Source organism: Nicotiana sylvestris, chromosome 7 (assembly GCF_000393655.2).
Source record: "Nicotiana sylvestris chromosome 7, ASM39365v2, whole genome shotgun sequence".
In the NCBI taxonomy this organism is placed as follows: domain Eukaryota; kingdom Viridiplantae; phylum Streptophyta; class Magnoliopsida; order Solanales; family Solanaceae; genus Nicotiana; species Nicotiana sylvestris.
Window position 1 is genome coordinate 148873908 of NC_091063.1, and position 21755 is coordinate 148895662.

Here is a 21755-nt window from a genome sequence, read left to right on the forward strand (position 1 = left end):
TAGCTGGAGATTAGCCAAGAGGCCAATTCTGTATTTTGCCCCAAGAAAAAAACATACTTCAATTTGGAGACGCTTGTTCCATTAATTACTCGAAATCATTTTCTCGCTTCTTTATAAATTGTAAATTAATGCTTCAAAAGCATCTTGTTTAAATGTCCCTAAATACATGTAACCTATCAAGATGTGTTAATTGATTTAGGATATTTATTAGCAATTTAATAACACCACGGTCATTCGTTACATAGATGTTTAATTAGAAACCAGCATGATCCACAGTTCATTGATCTCATTTCTCCCCTGATCCATAGTATATTTCGAAGCATAAAACCCCATTTTCTATTTCCATTATTTAAAATTATCCGTTAAAATATTTTAATCTTTTTGCTTTCTAAAAACATTAGTAGTTAGAACAATCAAAATATATAAAACATAATTTCCCTATTGAGGATGTGCACAACTCTTCCACGTAGAAGTTGACACCAAGAACTTCATTTGTTTATTATTCTTGTGTATTATTTCTTGTTAAAGATTAATGTTTAGACATTCATAGTGCTCAAGTTGATCTTCACCACTCTTTAAGCATTTAGAACTAGTATGATCTTCTGTTTTTTTCTGAGAAACTCCAAGCAAAAAGGAACACAAAAACAAATATAGTACTAAAAGTTTTTTAATAAAATTAATTGATGTGTGTGCAAGTTAACTTGAAAATTATCTTATTTCCACTTTTGAAAGATTGACTCAGAACTGTTGGATTGCAACATGGCTGCCATATCTTTGATAATTTAGGACTCATTTAACCACCCAATAAAGATCATGATTTTTATGTAGCTCCATTGCACAATCCAACATGCACAAAAAAAAGTGGGGGAAAATCAGAAATAACTTTGAGAAATAGTTACAGCTTCAAAAGTAATCAAAATTTAATCACTTTTTTATATAATATCTGAACAGAGACACCCTTACAAATCTGAAAAAATTCCAGCATAATATGGTGGAGTTCGAATTTTTTACACAGGAGATTCTAGCATAATGCGCTGGAATTTCATATGTGTTGGAGTTCCAACATATGATGGAAGTTTATAAGTAGGAACTCCATAATCCAGAATATTATGCTGGAACTTTTCGTATTTCAAACCAGGGTATTTTTGTTCAAATTTTATCTCCGGATAAATTAGTGGCTATTTTTCGATGACCAATCCGAAAATTGGTTTGTCCATGCTATTTTCACACCCCAAAAAAAAAGTCTCCTTGTGATGAGACTTACAAGTCTTCTCATAAATTTATTTGCTTTTACCCAAATAAAAATAAAATAAAAATCTAAAAATTCGAAAAAGATATAAATCAAATCTTGTAACCACCCAATCAGACAAGTAGTAGGAGACATAAATAAACTTTAGCGTCCCTTAGCTTAAAGACTTAGGATTTAAGTAGAAGACCACCACCCTTTTGAACCAAAAAAACAAAAAACAAAAAAACATAACAAGCTTCCCTGTTTGAGAAAACTCTTTTTCCCTTAAAAAAATCAAGAATTTGAAGGAAAATGTCTCAGCCACCACAATCTTCTTCTACTTCAAATATTCAAGATCCATTAAAACTCTTGACAGTACATTACTACGTCCCATTGTTTCCTAACACCAAAATCACTAATATTTTCACCATTTTGATGAAGGGTTTTCTTGCAATTTGCTTATTTGCTTCCATTTCTCTAATTTCCTTCACTGTTTTCTCTAACCGGTCCAAATGGTTTAGCTGTTCAGATTGTACTGAACATGAGAAACTATTTTCACCACAACATTCCTATGCTTATACTTCTGCCGTTACGATTAGTAACAAAGAAAAAAATATCAAAGAAGAAGAAACAAATATTACCAATATATTATTTGGTATTGGAGGGTCCGCAAAGACTTGGAATAATCGTAAAAGTTATTCCGAACTATGGTGGGAACCAAACGTGACTCGAGGGTTCGTTTGGCTCGATGAAAATCCTCAAGAAAATGAGCCGTGGCCTGACACTTCACCACCCTATAAGGTCTCAGATGACACGTCATCGTTTAAGTACACGTGTTGGTTCGGTGACAGGTCAGCAGTGAGAATTGCGAGGATAGTAAAAGAGAGTTTTGAATTGGGATTGGAGAATGTAAGATGGTTTGTTATGGGAGATGATGATACAATATTTTTTACGGAGAATTTGGTAACGGTTTTAGGTAAATATGATCATAATCAAATGTATTATATTGGTGGGAATTCTGAAAGTGTGGAACAAGATTTAGTGCATTCTTATGGTATGGCTTATGGGGGTGGTGGAATTGCAATTAGTTATCCTCTTGCAGAAGTGTTAGTGAAAATTTTAGATGGTTGTATTAATAGATATCATGATGTCTATGGTTCTGATCAGAAAATTGGTGGATGTATGTCTGAAATTGGCATTCCTCTCACTAAAGAACTTGGCTTCCATCAGGTATACAAATCTTTCATTAATTCTAAGGTTTTTATTTTCATTGCAGCAACATAAAATATTTTTGTCTATATAGTCAAATCATTTTCAACTTGAAAATTAAGATAAGTAACTTGTTAGAGTTAATCAAACAATTCTGAATGTGTAAACCAATACGAAGATTTATAGGAGAAATAAAAATTGCGGAGGCTCTATCGGAAACAGCCTCTCTACCTTCGCCAGATAAGGGTAAGGTTTGCGTATATACTATCCTTCCCAGACCCACTTAAGGGATTACACTAAGGTTTTTGTTGTTGTTACAAGAGAAACTAAAATTGTAGGATGATTTCTTCCTATTTGCTTAAGTTTTAGTGGGCATTTATACAATTTTATCAAGAGTTTTGTAATATTTACTGTAATAGTTTCCCATTTTAGCTTTTAGAGATAGACATATGCTGGATTGAGATAAAATTTTATGATCTGAAATTAATTTTTACATGTGCTTATCTCAGCACACACTTTTTAGTTTCAAAACTCCAATATGAGTTAATTTTTATATTGTCCTATGCTGTATTAGATTGAGTTGTATATATTCTGACAGTCTAAATAATTTTTAAGATGGATATACAAGGAAGTCCACGCGGGCTTTTGGCAGCTCATCCATTGGCACCGATTGTATCGCTGCACCATATAGGCGTTATACATTCTCTAATTCCATTAATGGATCGAGTTGATTCAGTGAAGAAGGTGATTGAGGCTTACAAAAAAGACCCAAGTCGAACAATGCAACAGAGTTTCTGTTACGATCTAAACAAAAACTGGTCAGTATCAGTGTCATGGGGATATTCAATTCAGTTATATCCAAATTTAATGAATGCCAAAGAATTGGAGACACCATTGAGGACATTTGAAACATGGAAAGGGTTTGAACAGCCATTTACGTTTAATACTAGGCCAAATTATATAGAACCATGTCAAAGGCCAATAGAGTATTATTTGGATCAAGTTATTGAGCTTGAAAATGGAGAAACTTTGACAAGTTATAAGAGAATTGGTGATTATAACAAGCAATGTGAGAATGAAAATTATGCACCAGCAATAGCTGTTCAGATGGTTAATGTCACGTCGGCAATTTTATCTCCCCATGTATGGAGACAGGTAAATTTCTGGTCTAATTTGTTTTATGAATCTTTTATTTTTATACTTTTCTTAATTTTGCAGGCGACTATGTTTATTAGCCTAGTACTAGTATTTTCTTTTTCAAGAATTTATAGGTCACGGGTTCGAATCGTAGAATCAGCCACTGATTCTTATATTAGGGTACGCTACTTACATCACATCCTCTTGAGATGGGACCTTCATTGAACCTGCTTAAATGCAGAATTCTTGGTGCATTAGATTGCCCTTTTTAGCCTAGTACTAGTATATTTGGTATGGCCAAAAATATATTTTGAAAAATATTTTTCCAAGATAAAGTTATTTTAGATATTTAGTTGTCAGATTTTTTTTTTCACAGAATATATTATCACCAAATGGGAAGTTATTTTCCTTGACAACTATCTGAACCCTTGTGGTCCGATCCTTCCCCGAACCCCGCGCATAGCGGGAGTTTAGTGAACCGGACTACCCTAAACTATCTCAATAACTACAAGCTTTGGATCACTATTCCAACCAACAATAAATATGGTTATCAATTTTTAATATTAAAAATTCATGTTTACAAACATTAGATAATCTTCAATACATTTTCTTTTTAGGAAATTATTTTATTCTCTAACCAAACATCCAAAAAAAATCAATTTTTTTTTCCCGAAAGTACGGAGTAAGTTATTTCCCATCATTTAAGCTAAAAAATTTCCGCAAGTAAAGTCTCCTATTTAGAATTTTTCAACCATTGTCTCCCAAATTTCAACATAATATTTTAATTAACCAACATACCCACAACGTGTCAATAACATTTAAGTGGTTCTGTTGACTATGAAAAAGCTGTTTCATATTCGTCAACATTCGACCAGAAAAGGTAGCAAATCAGTTTGGTAACGTGACCCCTACTAAATAGTAAATACACATAACTAGAAAAAGCCATAATTATTTGCGAGAATGGCTGTTTATATTCTCTCGTTGACCCCAACTAACAACACATAACTTGAAAAGCCAAAATTATCTGCGAGAATGGCTGTTTATATTCTCTCTACGTGCCATAAAAGATTTGCTTTTGACATGAAATGTTTTATTTGTCAGATTTCATTTAATTAGTGACTAACACGTTTGTTTGACCAAAATACCTAAAACAGGCACCACATAGGCAATGCTGCGAGGTTATGAATGGTGAAGATAGTATTGAAACTGTCCTACAAATCAGAATTAGAAGCTGCAATAAATGGGAATCAGTAACTCAGCCCTTTGACTACGACGGACATTAACCGACTACGGCAAATGGAATTGAAACCTTGCTAACCAAATTGTATAGGACTGTATGTTATGTTGTTCGAGCTCTTCAAAAATACAGACGAATTCATATTGAATCCATCAAAAATACATTACTTTTGGAGAATTTGGCGCGCACTCAAAAGTATTTTTGAAGAGTCCGAGCACATAGCTATTATATATCCTCAATTATTCTTTCCTACCCACCTTTTTTTATGAAAGATATATGATGCCATATAATTCTCATGTGTAACTGATGATAGTTATTGGAAAAGAAAAAATTTCTGTGAGGACAAAGTTTTTCTTTCTTTTTTTTTTTTATTTTTTTTTATAATGAGGATACCCTACTTGTTCAGTGATTTCCCCTAGGGTAGCAAATGGACGGGTTGGACTGAATTTGGGCGGGTTAAGATGTGTTATGTCAATAAATTGGTCATTGCCCAACTCAGCCCAAAGTGTATTTGGGCTAAGATGGGCTAAACAATGAGTCATAGCCCAACACGCCCAACTTGACCCATATTTTAGAATCATGCTCATCTTGCATAAAAAAAAACCTTTTAAATGTGTAAGTTGAAAATATTTTGCGAGTTGAGGGGGGGTTGGGGGTTGGTGGGTGGTGCAGAAAAACGAAAAAACAGAAAACAGAAAATTAAAAATATAAAAAAAAAAAATATTGAGGGGGTTTTGGATGAGGGGGGTAGGGGTAGGAGTGAGTGGGTGGTGCAGAAAACAAAAATTGAAAATACAAAAAAAAAAAAGTAAAATTGGGGCACTAAATAAATTTCTAGATAAGTTGGGTTGAGATCCCTTTGTTTTGGGTGAGTTTCATGGGGTGTATTTGGGCTACTTAATAGGTCAGAATGGGCTATAAAAAATAGTGGGTTAACTTGGGCTCAACTCAAATAGACCATTGAACAAAAATGTTTGTAGCCCAACCCATTAATCTCTGCGCGGATTGGCCGGGTTGAATGGGTTTGGGCTCAAATTGCTGCCTCTAATTTTGTAAAAATTACACTGAGCGCCCTATTTGGTCGTCCCCATTTAACCTATACCCATTATTTTAAAAAATTTTAACTTGTACTCACTTTTTAAATAACTTCAGTATTTTTCTCCTCTTCCTTCGTTTTCTTTTTCTTCTTTTTTCTGTTGTTGTTGGTGCTGCTATAAAACTTCAGTTCATGGGATGATTGCCATAAATATGTTTATCAAATTATTTATAAACAAAATATAAATAATGTTTTGATTCGGCTCGATTTCTTTCCAAACAGAAAGAAAATTAACGTAATAGCTTAGGTAAGATATTGGGTGTTTACTGAGCTGTTATCACAGGAACGACCCAATCAAAAAGTTGATGAATTTTCACTGGTTTAATTTTACTCATCTCGAGCCACTCATGTACCTCCATAGCAGCTAACCTAATTAGTACTCCTATTAGTGTGAGTTAAAAGTTTTGGGGCGGCTTGGCGGGTGTAATTGGTCATAGCTAAAAAAAAAACTTCGCCAGATACAAAAAAAAAAAATCACTCTAGAGCTGAAGTTCGCCAGTTATAAAAATAAAAAACTTCAGTTCCAGTGCTGAAGTTCGTCAGTTACAAAACAAAAACTGAAGTTCGCCAGTTATAAAAACAAAAACTTCAGCAATGCAAATAGAGAACAAAATTTCAGCTACTATGCTTAAGTTCAGCAATTACAAACAAAAATTTCAGCACACTTGCTACTTCAGGCCCGTCTACTAGAATGCTGAAGTTTTGCGTGATTGTCTTTGCTACTTCAACCCTGTATGCTGAAGTTATGCGAAAAAATGGGTACGCTTGCAATTTTTTTTGCAAAGCGAGTACAAATTAAAACGTAATACAAAAACGGGTATAGATACAAATGCACTCTAATTTCCCATCGATATTGTTAAGCAATCTTTGTTGTGCTCTTTCATGGAATTGTATTTACTACCTGTAAAAAATACTGTCATAAAGGAAGAGGGTTACAATAAGTTGATGATCTGCGATTCAGCGTAAAAATAGTTAACTTCAAGGATTTGTAGAGATGATTTTAACCAAGTTGAGATCGAGGTTTAGTTCGTTGATTAATGATTTATCCATAACCGTATATCTTTGCTCAAGTTCTTGAAAGTTGTAGTTTAATAAACAATTGTACTACTGGTATTCTATACCTATTGACCCGGCTAATCAATCTATATATTTTTATGAACTAACAGATTTAAAACTTAGCTTTAAGATAGGTGCTATCGGGTGATCTACAGTTTGAACAATTGGACAATTCGTATCCAAAGTTGAGATTGCACCTTTTTAGATCCACTTTAATCCAAAAGAGTTCTATGCAGATTGGGTTTTCTCGAAGAGCTTTACTTGAATTTATTGATGCTTATCTACTAGTAGATTTTTTTTAATTAATGAACAAATAACCATATCTTAAGTGTTTGTAGATAACAACCCATTTCTAATAAAGTTATCTAATTGATTTTCGGGGCATTTGCATCTATATCCACTTTTTGCATCACGTTTTAACTTGTGCCCGCTTTGCAAAAAAATTGCAAGTGTACTTGCTTTTTCGCATAACTTCAGCATACGGGACTGAAGCAGCAAAGACAATCACGCAAAACTTCAGCATTCTAGTAGACGGGTCTGAAGTAGCAAGTGTGCTAAACCAAGTGTGCTGAAGTTTTTGTTTGTAATTGTTGAACTTAAGCATAGTAGCTGAAGTTTTGTTCTCTATTTGCATTGTTGAAGTTTTTGTTTTTGTAACTAGCGAACTTTAGCTCTAGAGCTGAAGTTTTTGTTTTGTAACTAGCGAACTTCAGCACACTTGCTACTTCAGGCCCGTCTACTAGAATGCCGAAGTTTTGCGTGATTGTCTTTTCTACTTCAGCCCCGTATGCTGAAGTTACGCAAAAAAATGGGTATGCTTGCAACTTTTTTTTGCAAAGCTGGCACAAATTAAAATGTGACCCAAAAAGCGAGTATAGATGCAAATGCCCCTGTGTTTATTGTGTTGGGATGATGGGCTACTTGGCGTCTGGGCCGAAGCAGAAATAAAAGAACTGGGCTTCTAGATAAACAGGCCTATATACAAATAAGGGGAAAAAACTACATAGTATAATCTCTCTAAAAGAAATAATAACATGTATATATATATAGAGCTAGTAAAGTATAATTATTTTTCACCGACAGGCCAAATATGTAACTTGTCCTATAATCTATGTATATGTCAAATATATATCGGATAAATAGGGAAAGAAATAACCAATACAAATAAGAAAACCTTAGACATGTTAACTTTTATTTAGACGAGTTGTTGGGAGTTATTCTGGGAAGTGATAAGGTGAAAATAACACGGAGTAGCTAGTTTTCGAACTGTTAATTGAAAAATAGTTCGCGTTTGTAAAGTCATTGAAAAATAATCACTATTTTGCTGCAACAAGAAAAGTTCCAACATAATATCCTGGAAATTTGAGCACTTATGTATGAACTTACGACATATTATGCCGGACTAGTATATTATGTTGGAAGTCCAGTATATTATACTGGAACTCCAGTATATTATGCTGAAATATTTTTCAAATTTTAATCAGTGTTTTCTCTAAAATTTATCTTTACATAAAAAGTGGTTGAATTTTGATTACTTTTGAAACTGTAGCTATTTTTCAATTACCACTTGTAAATCTAGCTATTTTTGAATTTCTTTTTACTAATTTTGGAGATTAAGGTATTTGACATTACATTTGAAGTCAAGAACTTTTCATTTCATGTGTAGTAGTGAAACACACTAACAAGAGAAACAAATCAATACATTGAAACATAATCTGCATGCTGCAGAAGATGAATAAGTGCCTATCTTTGGTAGTAACAAAAACATTAAGAAATATAACACTTTCCGGTTGTATTGTATTGTTTTGTTATTTAAATATAATATTTGTTTTGCTTGTTACTTAAATTTTATTTTATCGTATCGTTAATCGTCGTTACGTAACGACAAAAAATGTCACTTTATGGAATGACTGATTTGATGTGGTCGAGTGTTACCTTTTTTTCTCATCTTACCCTTCCTTATTATTAAATAATCATATTTTATCTTTTACCCTACTATTTTATATAATAATTCTACCTCGTACCTTACTTTTTCTTTATAATATTGCAAGTTTATTCTTCATATAGTTAGTGCATGACATCATGAAACAACGACAAACAATATCGTCAATCCAAACATTATAAACATCAAAACATTACAATACAATATTATACGATACATTATGAAACGATTAACGACCATCCAAACAAAGTTGTTAGTCACTTGCAGAGACAGTGATACAATCATTACAATTGAGAGACAAATACTATTTTCAATCTTAATATAATGCGCACTTCTATTATTTGATTCAGCCTATGACAAATCTTGACATTCATTAAAGTAAAAGGAAATATTCAAATTGCAGACAATTAACCAACGCTGGGGGGCATACTAACTTTGTTAAAATTATCAACAAGAATCCGAACTCTTGAGGGTCTAAAATCTTGAGTTAATGCCCATGGTGGATAAATGATTTGTATGTCATTAACCTTAGGCATCTCTGCTCTAATCACCTTGACAGCATCATCGCCTAAATGTCCGACCAATTGAGGCCATGTTTTGGGGCATTGATCAGAAAATAAAGAAGAATGGAGCTGTTTTTCATTTTGTGATGGCTTTTTAGGTGGATTTCTCTCCATGTCTTTGAGATTTGGAGTTGGGAGTGAAATTGCTAAATTGTGTTAAATAGGACTTGACTGGAGTTTAAATTAATGATGCTTAAAATTGAAGCTACTAACCATTCTTGGAGGCCACGAATGACTTTGAGTAATATTCTATTAACTTAAATTAAGAATCCCTTGGATAAGTGGATCTTTGACTCTAATATAATGATTGTAATTAAATAAACTATCTGATGCACATGATTATCCAACTCTCACTATTTTTATGAATCTTAAAGGCTATTCTATTAAGATCAAGATGGAGGTACTAAGACTAAAGGTGTTTATCAGACGTGTAGGACCGGGCTGGGTGAAAAAAAAATAGCCCGCTCGGTTAACAGTGCGGGCTGGGGGACTGGACTGTTAGTGGGCTGAGAATTTTCGGGTTTAGTTGGGCTCGTCCAGGTTTAGACCTATCCTATTCGAACCAGGTCAAGATTTTTTTTTTTTAAGTATATTATTATTTCTTGTTCAATGTAATTGATACTTCAGGTTTACAAACTTTTTAATTATAAAAATAAGAATTTTTAAGACATAAAATTAAACATTTAAAGTTCTAAATTGTGACAACCCGATAGGTCGTCTTGAGTGCTAGCCTTAATTTCAGTGTTCCGAGATCGTCGATAGCTTCATTTGATATTTATTGATTGCGTGCGCAATTCGTGTTGTTTTTCTGAAAGTTTATACCTAATTTTTTAAAGAAAAAAGTGGGTTTTAACTTAAAATAAGGTTTGGGTTGACCACGATCAATATTTTTGGTAAACGACCTCGGATCGGTGTTTTGACGATTCTGTAGGTTTGTTGTTTTTGAACTTATAAGCACATTTGATTGGGATCTAGGGTAACCCAAGCACATGTCGGCACATTATGTGAAAAATTGCGAAAATTAAGTTTTCAAGTTGAAATCTTGAGTTTTGACGATCAATTCTTGTTAACTGATGTTATTTTGATGATTTGAATTAACAAGCGAGTTTATATAATATTATTACACTTGTTGGTTTGGAGTTCGAGGACTCGAGTGAGTCTCTGCCGAGTTTTGGTTGAAATTAGAATTGTCGTTGCAAGAACTGTTGTTGGTGTAGTCTGCAGATCTTGCATTTGCGAGGTCTGGCTCGTATTTGCAAGCTCGCTTTTGCGGTCAATGGATCGCATTTGCGATAATGATCTTGGCAGGGCAGACTTCATATTTGCGTAGAAATATTCGCAATTGCGGACAACCTGGATCGCTTTTGTCACATGCCACTAGGCTTAGGCAGGTTTGCAAATGCGAACCTTTGGCCGCATTTGCGATGAAGGGATGTCTCGCAAATGCGATATTTATGTCGCATTTGCGACTTATGCAGGCTAGGGGCATTGTTCGCATTTGCGACCAGTGTTCGCAATTGTGAACAAGAGTTCGCAATTACGATACCTGCAACTAGGTAAAGAGATGGGAAATCGGAATTTAGCTCACTTTACACCATTTTTCAACCTTAAACACTCTAGTGACAATTTTTGAAGAACTTTTTTTTCTTAAATTCATCAGTAAGAATCTTTAACTATGTGAAATATAGTTTGATTGCTTGAGGACAAGCAATGATTTAAGCCTGAGGTATTGATGGTAGGTTAGAAACCCGTATTTTGGCCGTATTTTGCATTCTAATTACTGCACTTTGAGCTTGTCTGAGCTTAAATAATGATAACTTGCACTCATTACGTATTTTATGCCTTATAGGAGATGATTCTAAGTTAAAAAGATATTTTGGAGCGAAATTGAATAATAGGGAGCTTTGAAGTCTCAATAAAAGCTTATTGATCGCGTTCGACGATTGAGGACCAAGTCTGGATATGAAAAAATGAGAAAGAAATCATTCTCTGAGAATTTTGCACTACCATGCTTGATGGGGTGCCGCGAGGTACGGTGTGACAGTGCTAGGTGGCCTGCCTAACAGGAAATCAACTCTCTGAAAATTCCCGCTAGCGCGATGCACCCGTGTATTTATCCAATTTTTCTACTAACGGCTTGAATATGGTAGTTTCGCTCGGGCCCGTTCCTACATGGATAATTACACCAAAAATATAAATTTTCGGGAACTTTTGACCTAGGAAAGATATGGAGAGCATTGGAGACTCTAAGAGACAAGGATTCATCATTTTTTCCTCAACTTAATACCTGAGTTTGGATTGAATTTATGTTTTCTTATTCTTTAACTCAATTTGTGATGACCTTCTCCATGATTATGGAGTAGTTTACTTGAAGGTTTGACGGATATGGTGTTTCGATTGGTATTTGTGGATTTTAACTCTAGTTTAATTGTTTGAATATCTTTATGGAGCTTTGAGTTGATTGTAAATTTATTCACTAATTTATTTGAACGAAAGAGGAATATTTTGGTGATTATGTGTGTATTACTTTATTTAGTTTAATTCAGTGATTCCTTTAAGTAATCGAAAGAGCTTGTTGAATTGTTGATTAAATCAAGTTAGGAGAATATTCGGGAGACATTTTCCTAAAAGACTAATCCATTAATATGTTGTTGCATACCTTCATAGTGCTTATACATTAGTTTACCTTGTAGAGTTCAGATTTAGTCGAGAGAGGAGTCTTGACTATATGGTTGAATTAATCATCGAGTGAATTCGTGCGAATTATTAGAATATTAGAGTAAATTGAACTAGAGTTAGATCTCAAATAGTTATCATGCACTTATCATGTCACATCCCTTATTTCTGCAACTGATTATTTATGTGTTGCTCAGCTCTTGTCTTTCCGTGATCAATTGTTAATTGCTTACACTTTACTAGTTAATTTTAGTTCATAATAATTCCAAATCAAATGTTGATCATCCTCAATAGCGTTTAAGCCAGAAATTACTAGAGCATTATTTAACTCTATCCCTGTGGAGACTAACATAATTTGTACTATCTTTGACTAGCAAGCTTCAGTTTCACACGTCGGTTTGTGCTCATCAATAACAATTGATTGGGAGCAATTCAATAATCAAGAGAGAATTTGAGTAGAAAAAGAGAGCAAATTGTGAGAAAAAATTGGGGGAAGGGGAGCTATTTATAGTTTTCAAAAGGCTAAATATTTAATTTTTTAATAATTAAGGGCAGGGGCTACATTTTTAACAAAGAAGACCGAAAATGGCCATTTCTGCCAAAACAAGATGTTGGCCAACGGTCTCCTTTGAATTTGACCGAAAATTATAACGATTACCGGGATGGACGGGACTAGAACCCGGTCAGGAACTGGTAACTCCTTACAACATACAAGTTCGTCTAAGCTTTCTTGCTATAAGTCAAAATTTAGATAATATACACCTACAAATTCTATGATTCTCAAAAAAAAAAAATGGAGACAAAAGATGGCGATGATAACGAGTTCCAATAATTTGTGAAAAAAGCTTGTGATCTCAGGGTCACTTCAAGTGAAACGAGAGGCCAGTAATACGTAAAGGCGCCACGTGGACAAATCATTGGTTAGAGAACATCCAAGTGCATAACTTTATCTTGTGGTACCAAAAGATTTGAATGGCCATTCATTTTAGCTTACATAGAAGCTTCTCGAAGTTGGAATATAGCTATATTTTGCTATAAGTTAAAAGGTTCTTGGAATGCTTCAAATTAATGGCTAGCATTATGTCTTGAGGATAAAGTAGTATTAGAGATGGTCACCTAGCTCTGAGCATTCACCCATAGAAGATATGGGGATGGCGATTGGAGTGGAGACTGGAGAGGCCAAGTTTTAGACTTTTGGAATGCATAAGTAGGATATATACGTAAGGAGTAAATATTGTTTTAAATTGATAATTTAACTTTGAATTTCTTCTAGTCAACCCAAGACCTAACTCTACTGTTGGTGAGGAGTTAGGTGCTTTGTAGGTGTATTGTTTAATTATTGTTATCAATGGTAATATTTACAGTTAAGGGTGTACTTAGGTCGGGTTGGTTCGGAATTTTCAATTAACAAATCAAATCAATTGTCTCGGATTTTTAAATCTATAAACCAAACCAAACCAATAAAAGTCGGGTTTTTCAATCACGATTTTTCTAGGGTTTTTCGGATTTTTTGGATTTTTTTCCCGATAGAATCTTCATAGCATAAAATTTATAATTCGTGCTCTAATATTTTTTAAATCCTAGTATGATAAAACTATATAAAATGTTACCCAATAAAATAATACAAAATAATGTGAGATGAGTCATGATTACACTAAAATACTCAACAAATCGCATAAGATAAATATTGCTAACTAATAAGCCATAATAAAAATAATAAACATAATCTAAAAGTACTAAGTCATGTTAAAATAAGTACAACTAATAAGTACTAAGTATTAATTACATGACCAAATAATTTAAAAAGTAAGAGCCCGTTTGGACATCAGAATTGTTTTCCTTTTTTCCAAAAAAAATTTCACTTTTTTTTGAAATCAATGCTTGTTTATAAAATTTCCAATTTTCACCTAAAGGTGTATTTTGGAAATTTTCAAAACTCAAAAAAAACTATTTTTTAAAGTTTTCACTCAAATCACTCACAAACTTAAAAAAACAACTCAAAATTATATTCATATCCAAACACAACTCTAAATTTCAAATACGATTTTCACTTGAAAATTTTTCCCCCTATTTTAGAATTTTACAATTCTTATGTGCAAACGCCCACTAAGAGCCCGTTTGGACATAAGAAATTTTTCCCTTTTTTTTCCGAAATCCGTGTTTGGTTATAAAATTTTCAATTTTTACTTGAAGATGCATTTTGAAATTTTTTTAAAATTTAAAAAACTCCAAAAAGTTGTTTTTCAAAATTTTCACTCAGATCACTCACAAAACTTCAGAAACAACCCAAAATTATATTCATGTCCAAACACAACTCTAATTTTCAAATACTATTTTCACTTGAAATTTTTTCCACTTTTTTTTGTGTGGAATTTTACGATTCTTATGTCCAAACGCCCACTAAGTTATGCACTTTCACTACCTAAACCAATGCAAAACTAACAAAATAAATATCCACTACTATTGTCATTTCTAGGATTGAATTAAATTTTTTTTGTTAGCATTAGTATTGATTTGATTTTGCTATGGGCTTTATTTGATTTTCTAACTTTTATGGGCTATAAAACATATTTAACCCTTCAAAAGTTTTAAGTCCAAGCTTGAAATAATACATTAAAAGAGAGAACTATTTAAGATTTAAAAAATATTTAATTACATTACAATAATTATTTTTGTGTATAAGATATTTTTAAAAACTTGTATACATGTAATGTCAGGTTGGTTTGGTATCGGTTTGACTTTTTTTAGTTAAAACTAAATCAAATCAATTATGGTCGGATTTTTTTTCTCGGATTGACTCGGATTATCAGTTTGGTACGGTTAGTCGGTTTACTTTGTACACCCCTATTCACAGTTGTTACCAAAAAAAAATTGAATTTCTTATTTTTCCATTAATAAAATACTTTTATAGTCACGTAACTGTCATGGCATATTTTTGATAATTTACAAATCCTTCTTCAGTTTGTAAACTACGTGCCTAGTTCAAGGGGTGTTCCCCTTTGTCCTTTCTACTTAAATCATTTTATATTGTCAACATGACCAACTAATTGTATGGGTCTAAATTTGGTCGACCACGGCTACTGTCAAATACGATCAAAGATGAGGTCTCCACAGCATGACGTCTTGTGGAGGACGACGACGACCGACAACGGATGAAGGACGTATGACTTTTGTAGTAGCGTCAGCCTAAGAAGGTGCATTAGGAATATACTCTCGAATATTCCCTAGGGTATGTCTCCTAGGGTTCAGAGGGGGTTGTCCCTTATATATATAGGAAGGAAGTAACCGTGTGGGGAGGGGGGAGGGGGGTTTCTAAACTAAGAACTTGCTTTGTAATACTGATTCAACATTGGTAGTGATCATTTTTACACACCTAATCCTCCAATTCCAGGAGATCAATAGATTCTATTTATCTTGTTCATCCCTCATGTCCCTCATTCTGGAATTTATTATACTTGGCTGAGATTAACCCTTTTATCTTCTTTAATTGATTTAACCAAAAAGGATTCAATATTTTTTGGGTCAAACAATTTGGCGCCGTCTGTGGGGATTTCTCTAGCTAAGATTATAGTTTCATCCAGACTCCTGAAAGGGATAATCACTTCTTCCGAGCTTGATACAAATCAATAATGGCAGGGAACGGAGATGCAAGGCTAAAAGCTATAGTAGGTGTCACAACCAACCTCCTAGACACCATCAATGAATATAGAAGAGAAGATCACGAAAATGAAACACCAAACATCACGCCCGGGGGAGACATTCACCTCCCCCGCACGGGAGCGTGACCGCTTCACGCGAAAGGGAAGCTTCCACATCTACAATAGGAGAGGCTACACCTGTAGTGAGAAGACTGCTGGAAGAATGACTAACAAATGCTTTGAACAACATCCTTGATAAACCCACCCAATGGGATGATAGGAATGTGACACAATAAACGAGGGTGAGCAAGACGCCCCCACATAAGTAACACTTATGTTGATAATAACGCAGATAATGATACGCTTGCAGCCGTTTGCAAGAAAATGGAGGAAATAGAAAATGAGAATAAGGCACTCTGCGACCAAATGAAAGAACACCAAAAAAGAGTTGACAAAATACCAGGCGGCCCAAAGTTGCTGCCAAAATGCGACGTTGGGCGATTCATCGAGCAACTATACAGTGAAGAAGCGGCCCCGTACACCATTCCAAAAACCTTCAAACTGCCGCCTTACTTAAAGATATATGATGGTACTACCGATCCAGAAGATCACATCATCCACTATGTTACAGCCTAAAAGGCAACGATCTCTCAAAAAAACTGGTACCATCGGTGCCATTGAAAATGTTCGGCGAAACCTTAACAGGGGGAGCCTTGACATGGTACTCTCAACTACCAGCATGCTCGATAGTGACATTCGAGGAAATGGCAGATAAATTCGTCACAGCCCATGTTGGAGCCAAAAAGGTAGAAGCGAGGGTAAATGATATATTCGCCATAAGACAGATGCACGGCAAAGGACTCAGGGACTTCTTGGCTCGATTTAACAGGGAGAGAATGAGCTTTCCGAATGTGTTAGAAGGAATGACAGTAGCAGCCTTCCAGAATGGATTAAACATAAATTGGTCGTGGGCGACCAGAAAACTATAAAGGAGGCTCATGAAATACCCTCCAACTACTTGGGAGGAAATCCATAACGCCTACTGCGCCGAGGTACGAGCCGACGAGGACGATCTAAATAGCCTGACCCAACGGTTGACGTCACTCCAAACCGAAGCGAGGAAAGATTGTCGTAACGGAGGTCAAAGAGATCAGTTGGGGCCCCGTTACGGTCGTGAAAAGCATCAACCCTACGTTAGTATGTCGGCCCCGCCTCCACCACGATGCACGGATGCTCCTCCTTGACACATTGCACCATATCGACACGAGAAAGGTATGCCTCTACTTCTAACCGCTCACAATTTTTGTGTTTATCCTTCAGAAATAGTGTACGTCCGAGAGAAACTCAGCCCAAAGGTGTAATGGCCGCAAAAGATGAGGTCATACCCCAGCACTCGGAAGTCAAACGCTTTCTGCAAATTTCACCAAGAAAGGGGTCACAAAACCGAATATTGCATAGGATTGCGACAGGAAGTAGTATGAATCCTAAACCAGGGTCACATGAAAGAGCTGCTGAGCGATCAAGGACGGACTAACTTCGCCCGCGGACGCAAACAACCCCAAGGGCCTCCAAAACCGCCATGTCCCGCTCGCACCATCTAGATGATCATCGGCGAGGGCGACGACACAGCGATAAATCATGTCAAGTTCACCACCACACATAAACTCAAATGATCAATCACTGACGAACGGTATGATGACCTCGAAGACAGTATCATCTTCGATAAGTCAGATACCGACGGTTGTCTTTCCCTCACTATGATGCTCTTGTTATTACTTTACGTATCACAGATACTAATGTAAAAAGAATAATGGTAGATGTTGGTAGCGACGTGTGTATTATCCATCCTCGAGTTCTCGTACAGATGAGACTCGAAGATAAAATAATATCGTGTAGTATAACGCTAACAGGTTTTAATAATGCAGTTGAGCAGACTTTGGGGGAAATAGTGCTACCCGTCCTAGCCGGAGGAGTCACCCTGAAAACAACATTTCACATCATGAACCAGGAAACGGCTTACAACGCCATCATTGGTGTCACACCCTTTTTTCGACCTCACTTAACCCTCTTAAATTAATAAAAGATTTGTAAAGCTTGAAAAGGGTTTTTAATTAAAAAGTGACAAAAATTGGTGTTCAAAAGGATTAACTTAGAGTCGCCACCTGACATTTGATTTCGGTGTGCCAAGTCACCATTTTTTTGTTTAAAAAAATAATTGTTCCTTTCAAAACACTTGAGACTCCAAAACTAAGTCTACACTAGAGATTTGGGTAAGGGAGTTCATTTGACTCGGGGAGAAGGTATTAGGCACTCTGAAGTTCCGTCACTAGTACGGTTGTATACCTGATCTAGTCGGCTTTTAAAATATTTGATTTGAGGTAAAAACACACCCAAAAAAATAATAAACAATCAAAAGAGGCTTAAGATCGTTCCCACCTAATAAAAGAAAGATAAAAATAAAAATAAAATAAGAATAAAAGTACTACAAGTTCTCTTTCGGACTCCAATTATAGAATACTATGGGGCATTCCCCGAAATAAAATATATACAAATATTCGGGGCATTTTCCGGATAAATTTAACTAAGGGAACGACCTATCGCCTCAAAACTAACAAAAATCCTAAGGCTTGCCTACCCAAGTGTGATCGGCCTACACATAATACTAGCGGACAAAGCATGAAATAAGAAAGTAAAAATATGACAATGAGTAAAGCATATACAAATTACCGTTTTAGTTTCAAGTTCTCAACCCCACGACCCAGTACACTACTTCTAATTCACATCATCAATATCCTTTAATTTAATTATAATAACTAATCCAACAACCAACCATTTAAATTCCAAACAAAGCTTGATTAGAGCAATTTCATATTCGGCAAAAAATTCATCATCACACAAACAAACTAAATAAACTTCCAAAACATATTGAGCAAACTAACAAGATAGAAAAGAATAGACCTCAATGTATTTTGCCAAATGATTTTTGAAATATTGCTCCCCAAATCCTTGAACCATGAATAGGGACTCGGGATTGGAACTCACTGACGGAACCGAGAAATCAACTTATTGAGATTGATTCAAGTGGAAATCCCAATTGCCTATTTGATTAGGAGTTGAGAACTGATATCACTTCCAATTATACTAGTATCCTTCCTAACCACATTTTGAATCAATCCTCTAAAACATCTTCTTCGTCTCTGTTTCTGCCGCTTTTTTGGCTTTTTTTTGGGTTTTCGATTGTGTATACGTGCTTCACCGGTGGAGCTGGTGAGGACGGTTGTGGCTCTATGGGTGTTCTTGTTGATGGCGGCAGGTTGGTGCGTTAGTGGAGATTGGCCTTTTGGGGTTGATTTATTGGTTCTAAGGGTGTGTAGGGGTGAAGTAGAAGATGAAGAAGCAGGACTCATTAGTTGGTTGACGTGAGGTCTGGCGGGCGGCGATGGCTAAGTGGAGTCCTCTACAGTTCAACTAGGGTGTTGGAGAAGGAAAGGGAGTAGCGGCGAATCCGTTCTCTAGAAAGGATCCTCCCCGCTAGTCTTGTTCTCTTAGGGTTTTTAGGAGATTAGGCTTTTTTTATCTCCTTAAGGGAAATGGGGTATGGGCTAAAAAGATTTGGGCTTCAAAATTGGGCTTTAGTTTCCTACAAAAATTGGGCTAAGAAAACTGAAAATTCAATTTGTTTTTTTTAAAAAGTAATATGAATACTTATAAAAATATAAAATTACTCTTACTAATTGATTTTAATAAACTATTAATATTCAAATAAAATTAAAATTAAAGTTGAAACTATTTTTGTAGTGTTCAATTTTTAAATTAAAATAAAGTTGGTTTAAAATAATATTATTCTTCTAAAAATATCTAATACGTGAATTAAATAGGGAAATATGGAACTATTTTTGTAATTTTCAGTTTTTGGGCTTAAAATAAAGTAAAAGAGTCAAAACTAGTTAAAATAACAATATTAGGCCTAAACTAAATATTTAAATACTAACATATGTAAAATCTTGGGGAGGGTTAAAACTTACATGTCTACAGATGCCCCTTCTTTTACTAGAAATACGAAGTATTTTCAGACAAAGAACGACTAGACAGGTTTTTGACCCGACCCTTATTTAGGGAGACCAAAAACTAAGAGGAAGGAGAATGTGACCGAGCCCTGGTATCTGAGCTGCCTACATATCCTTGGCTTTAAAGGAATCAGGTCACGTGTAGTTCAGAAGTAGGAACAGTGATGGAGTGTACCGAGGCGGAGAGCCGATTGAGGTGCCATCGAGGTTCTGGTCCGCGGTCCTGTTATTACATCAAAATCAAAAATGAAAAAGACTAACTAGGCCTGTCAACTATGAGTTACAAGATTCCTATCTATAAGTCCTCTGAATCTTGATCTTGAGTCTTGAATGGTTCTTCATGTAGACTTTAGATTTGACCCTTGACGCTTGCTAGATGCAGGTGCTAATTCATTTTTCTTAAGTTTTTCGGATCAAAACCGGACATTTAGCGCTCGTGACTTCCACCATGTCTTGAGCAGTTCACATTTTTCTTTGCTTCTACGTTTTGGGTTCACTTATTTTTTCTTTTCTTTTATTTTGGATTGAAACTAATTTTGTTAGTCATCTCGGATTGTTGACTCGCATTCTTGTTGCGAGCTTCTAACTTGAATAGAATTCTGAAATGACATTCCCTTGCTCTTCATGCGGGCGCCTGCTACTGACTTAAAATTTGAAGTAACTCAGAAAAGAATTCCCTCATTCTCTAGGTGTATGCCTGCAGTCAAAACAACAAAACAAACAAAATTTTCTGCCCCAGTTCACACTAGGAAGATTTGTGAGTTGTTAGCAAAACTGTAAATTACCTATGTTATTGATGCAATGATGAGAGCAAAACTAAGGACTTGACTGGGATGTGCCTCTCCTGTGAGTAAAACCAAGAACATTTGACTAGAAAATTCATCAGACTAGGTCTACTATCTTAGGAGAAAGATTCATCAGACTAAAATTTCGATCCTAGGAGAAAATTCATCAGACTAAGTCCCTTTTTTTTCTTTTTGGTGTTAATTAGGAGAAACATTCATCAGACTAAGACGTCGATCCTAGGAGAATATTCATCAGACTAGGTTTTCTATCTTGGGAGAAAAATTCATCAGGCTAAGATTTTGATCCTAAGAGAAAATTCATCAGACTAGGTCTTTTTGTTATCTTAGGAGAAATATTCATCAGACTAAGATTTTGATCCTAGGAGAAAATTCATTAGACTAGGTCTTCTATCTTAGGAGAAATATTCATCAGACTAAGATTTTGATCCTAGGAGAAAGTTCATCAGACTAGGTTTTTTTGTTATCTTAGGAGAAAGATTCATCAAACTAAGATTTTTTTTTTATCTTAGGAGAAAGATTCATCAGACTAAGATTTTGATCCTAGGAGAAAGTTCATTAGACTAGTTTTTTTTATCTTAGGAGAAAAATTCATCACACTAAGATTTTGATCCTAGGAGAAAGTTCATCAGACTAGGTCTTCTATCTTAGGAGAAAACCTTATCAGACTAAGATTTCTATCCTAGGAGAAAATTCATCAGACTAGGTTTTCTACCTTAGGAGAAAGATTCATCAGACTAAGATTTTGATCCTAAGAGAAAGTTCATCAAACTAGGTTTTCTTATCTTAGGAGAAAACTTCATCAGACTAAGATTTTGATCCTAGGAGAAAGTTCATCAGAATAATTTTTTTTTTGTTATCTTAGAAGAAAGATTCATCAGACTAAGATTTTGATCCTAGGAGAAAATTCATCAGACTGGGTCTTTTTGTTATCTTAGGAGAAAGATTCATCAGACTAAGATTTTGATCCTAGGAGAAAATTCATCAGACTAGTTCTTCTATCTTAGGAGAAAGATTCATCAGACTAAAATTTTATTGGGAAGAAAATCCATCAGACTAGGACTTTTATCCTAGGAGGAAAAATGTGAAGAGCAATGGCAACA

At 35.0% G+C, this 21755-nt stretch overlaps 1 protein-coding gene across 1 annotated transcript; it reads left to right on the forward strand.

The window, feature by feature from the left end:
* The first annotated feature begins 1490 nt into the window (after window positions 1-1490).
* Window positions 1491-5050, forward strand: LOC104214596 (uncharacterized). The gene is made up of 3 exons (XM_009764290.2): window positions 1491-2458; window positions 3053-3592; window positions 4729-5050. Exons 1-3 carry the CDS (start codon window positions 1541-1543, stop codon window positions 4855-4857), a joined length of 1587 nt encoding a protein of 528 aa, XP_009762592.1. The 5' UTR covers window positions 1491-1540; the 3' UTR covers window positions 4858-5050.
* The last annotated feature ends 16705 nt before the right edge of the window (window positions 5051-21755 follow it).

What these genes read in the sequence shown, in the direction of transcription:
- LOC104214596 (XM_009764290.2), top strand. Translation starts at nt 1,541, where the DNA reads ATGTCTCAGCCACCACAATCTTCTTCTACTTCAAATATTCAAGATCCA. An exon ending in AAGAACTTGGCTTCCATCAG is followed by an intron (nt 2,459 to 3,052) that starts GTATACAAATCT and finishes ATAATTTTTAAG; the next exon opens with ATGGATATACAAGGAAGTCC. An exon ending in CTCCCCATGTATGGAGACAG is followed by an intron (nt 3,593 to 4,728) that starts GTAAATTTCTGG and finishes TACCTAAAACAG; the next exon opens with GCACCACATAGGCAATGCTG.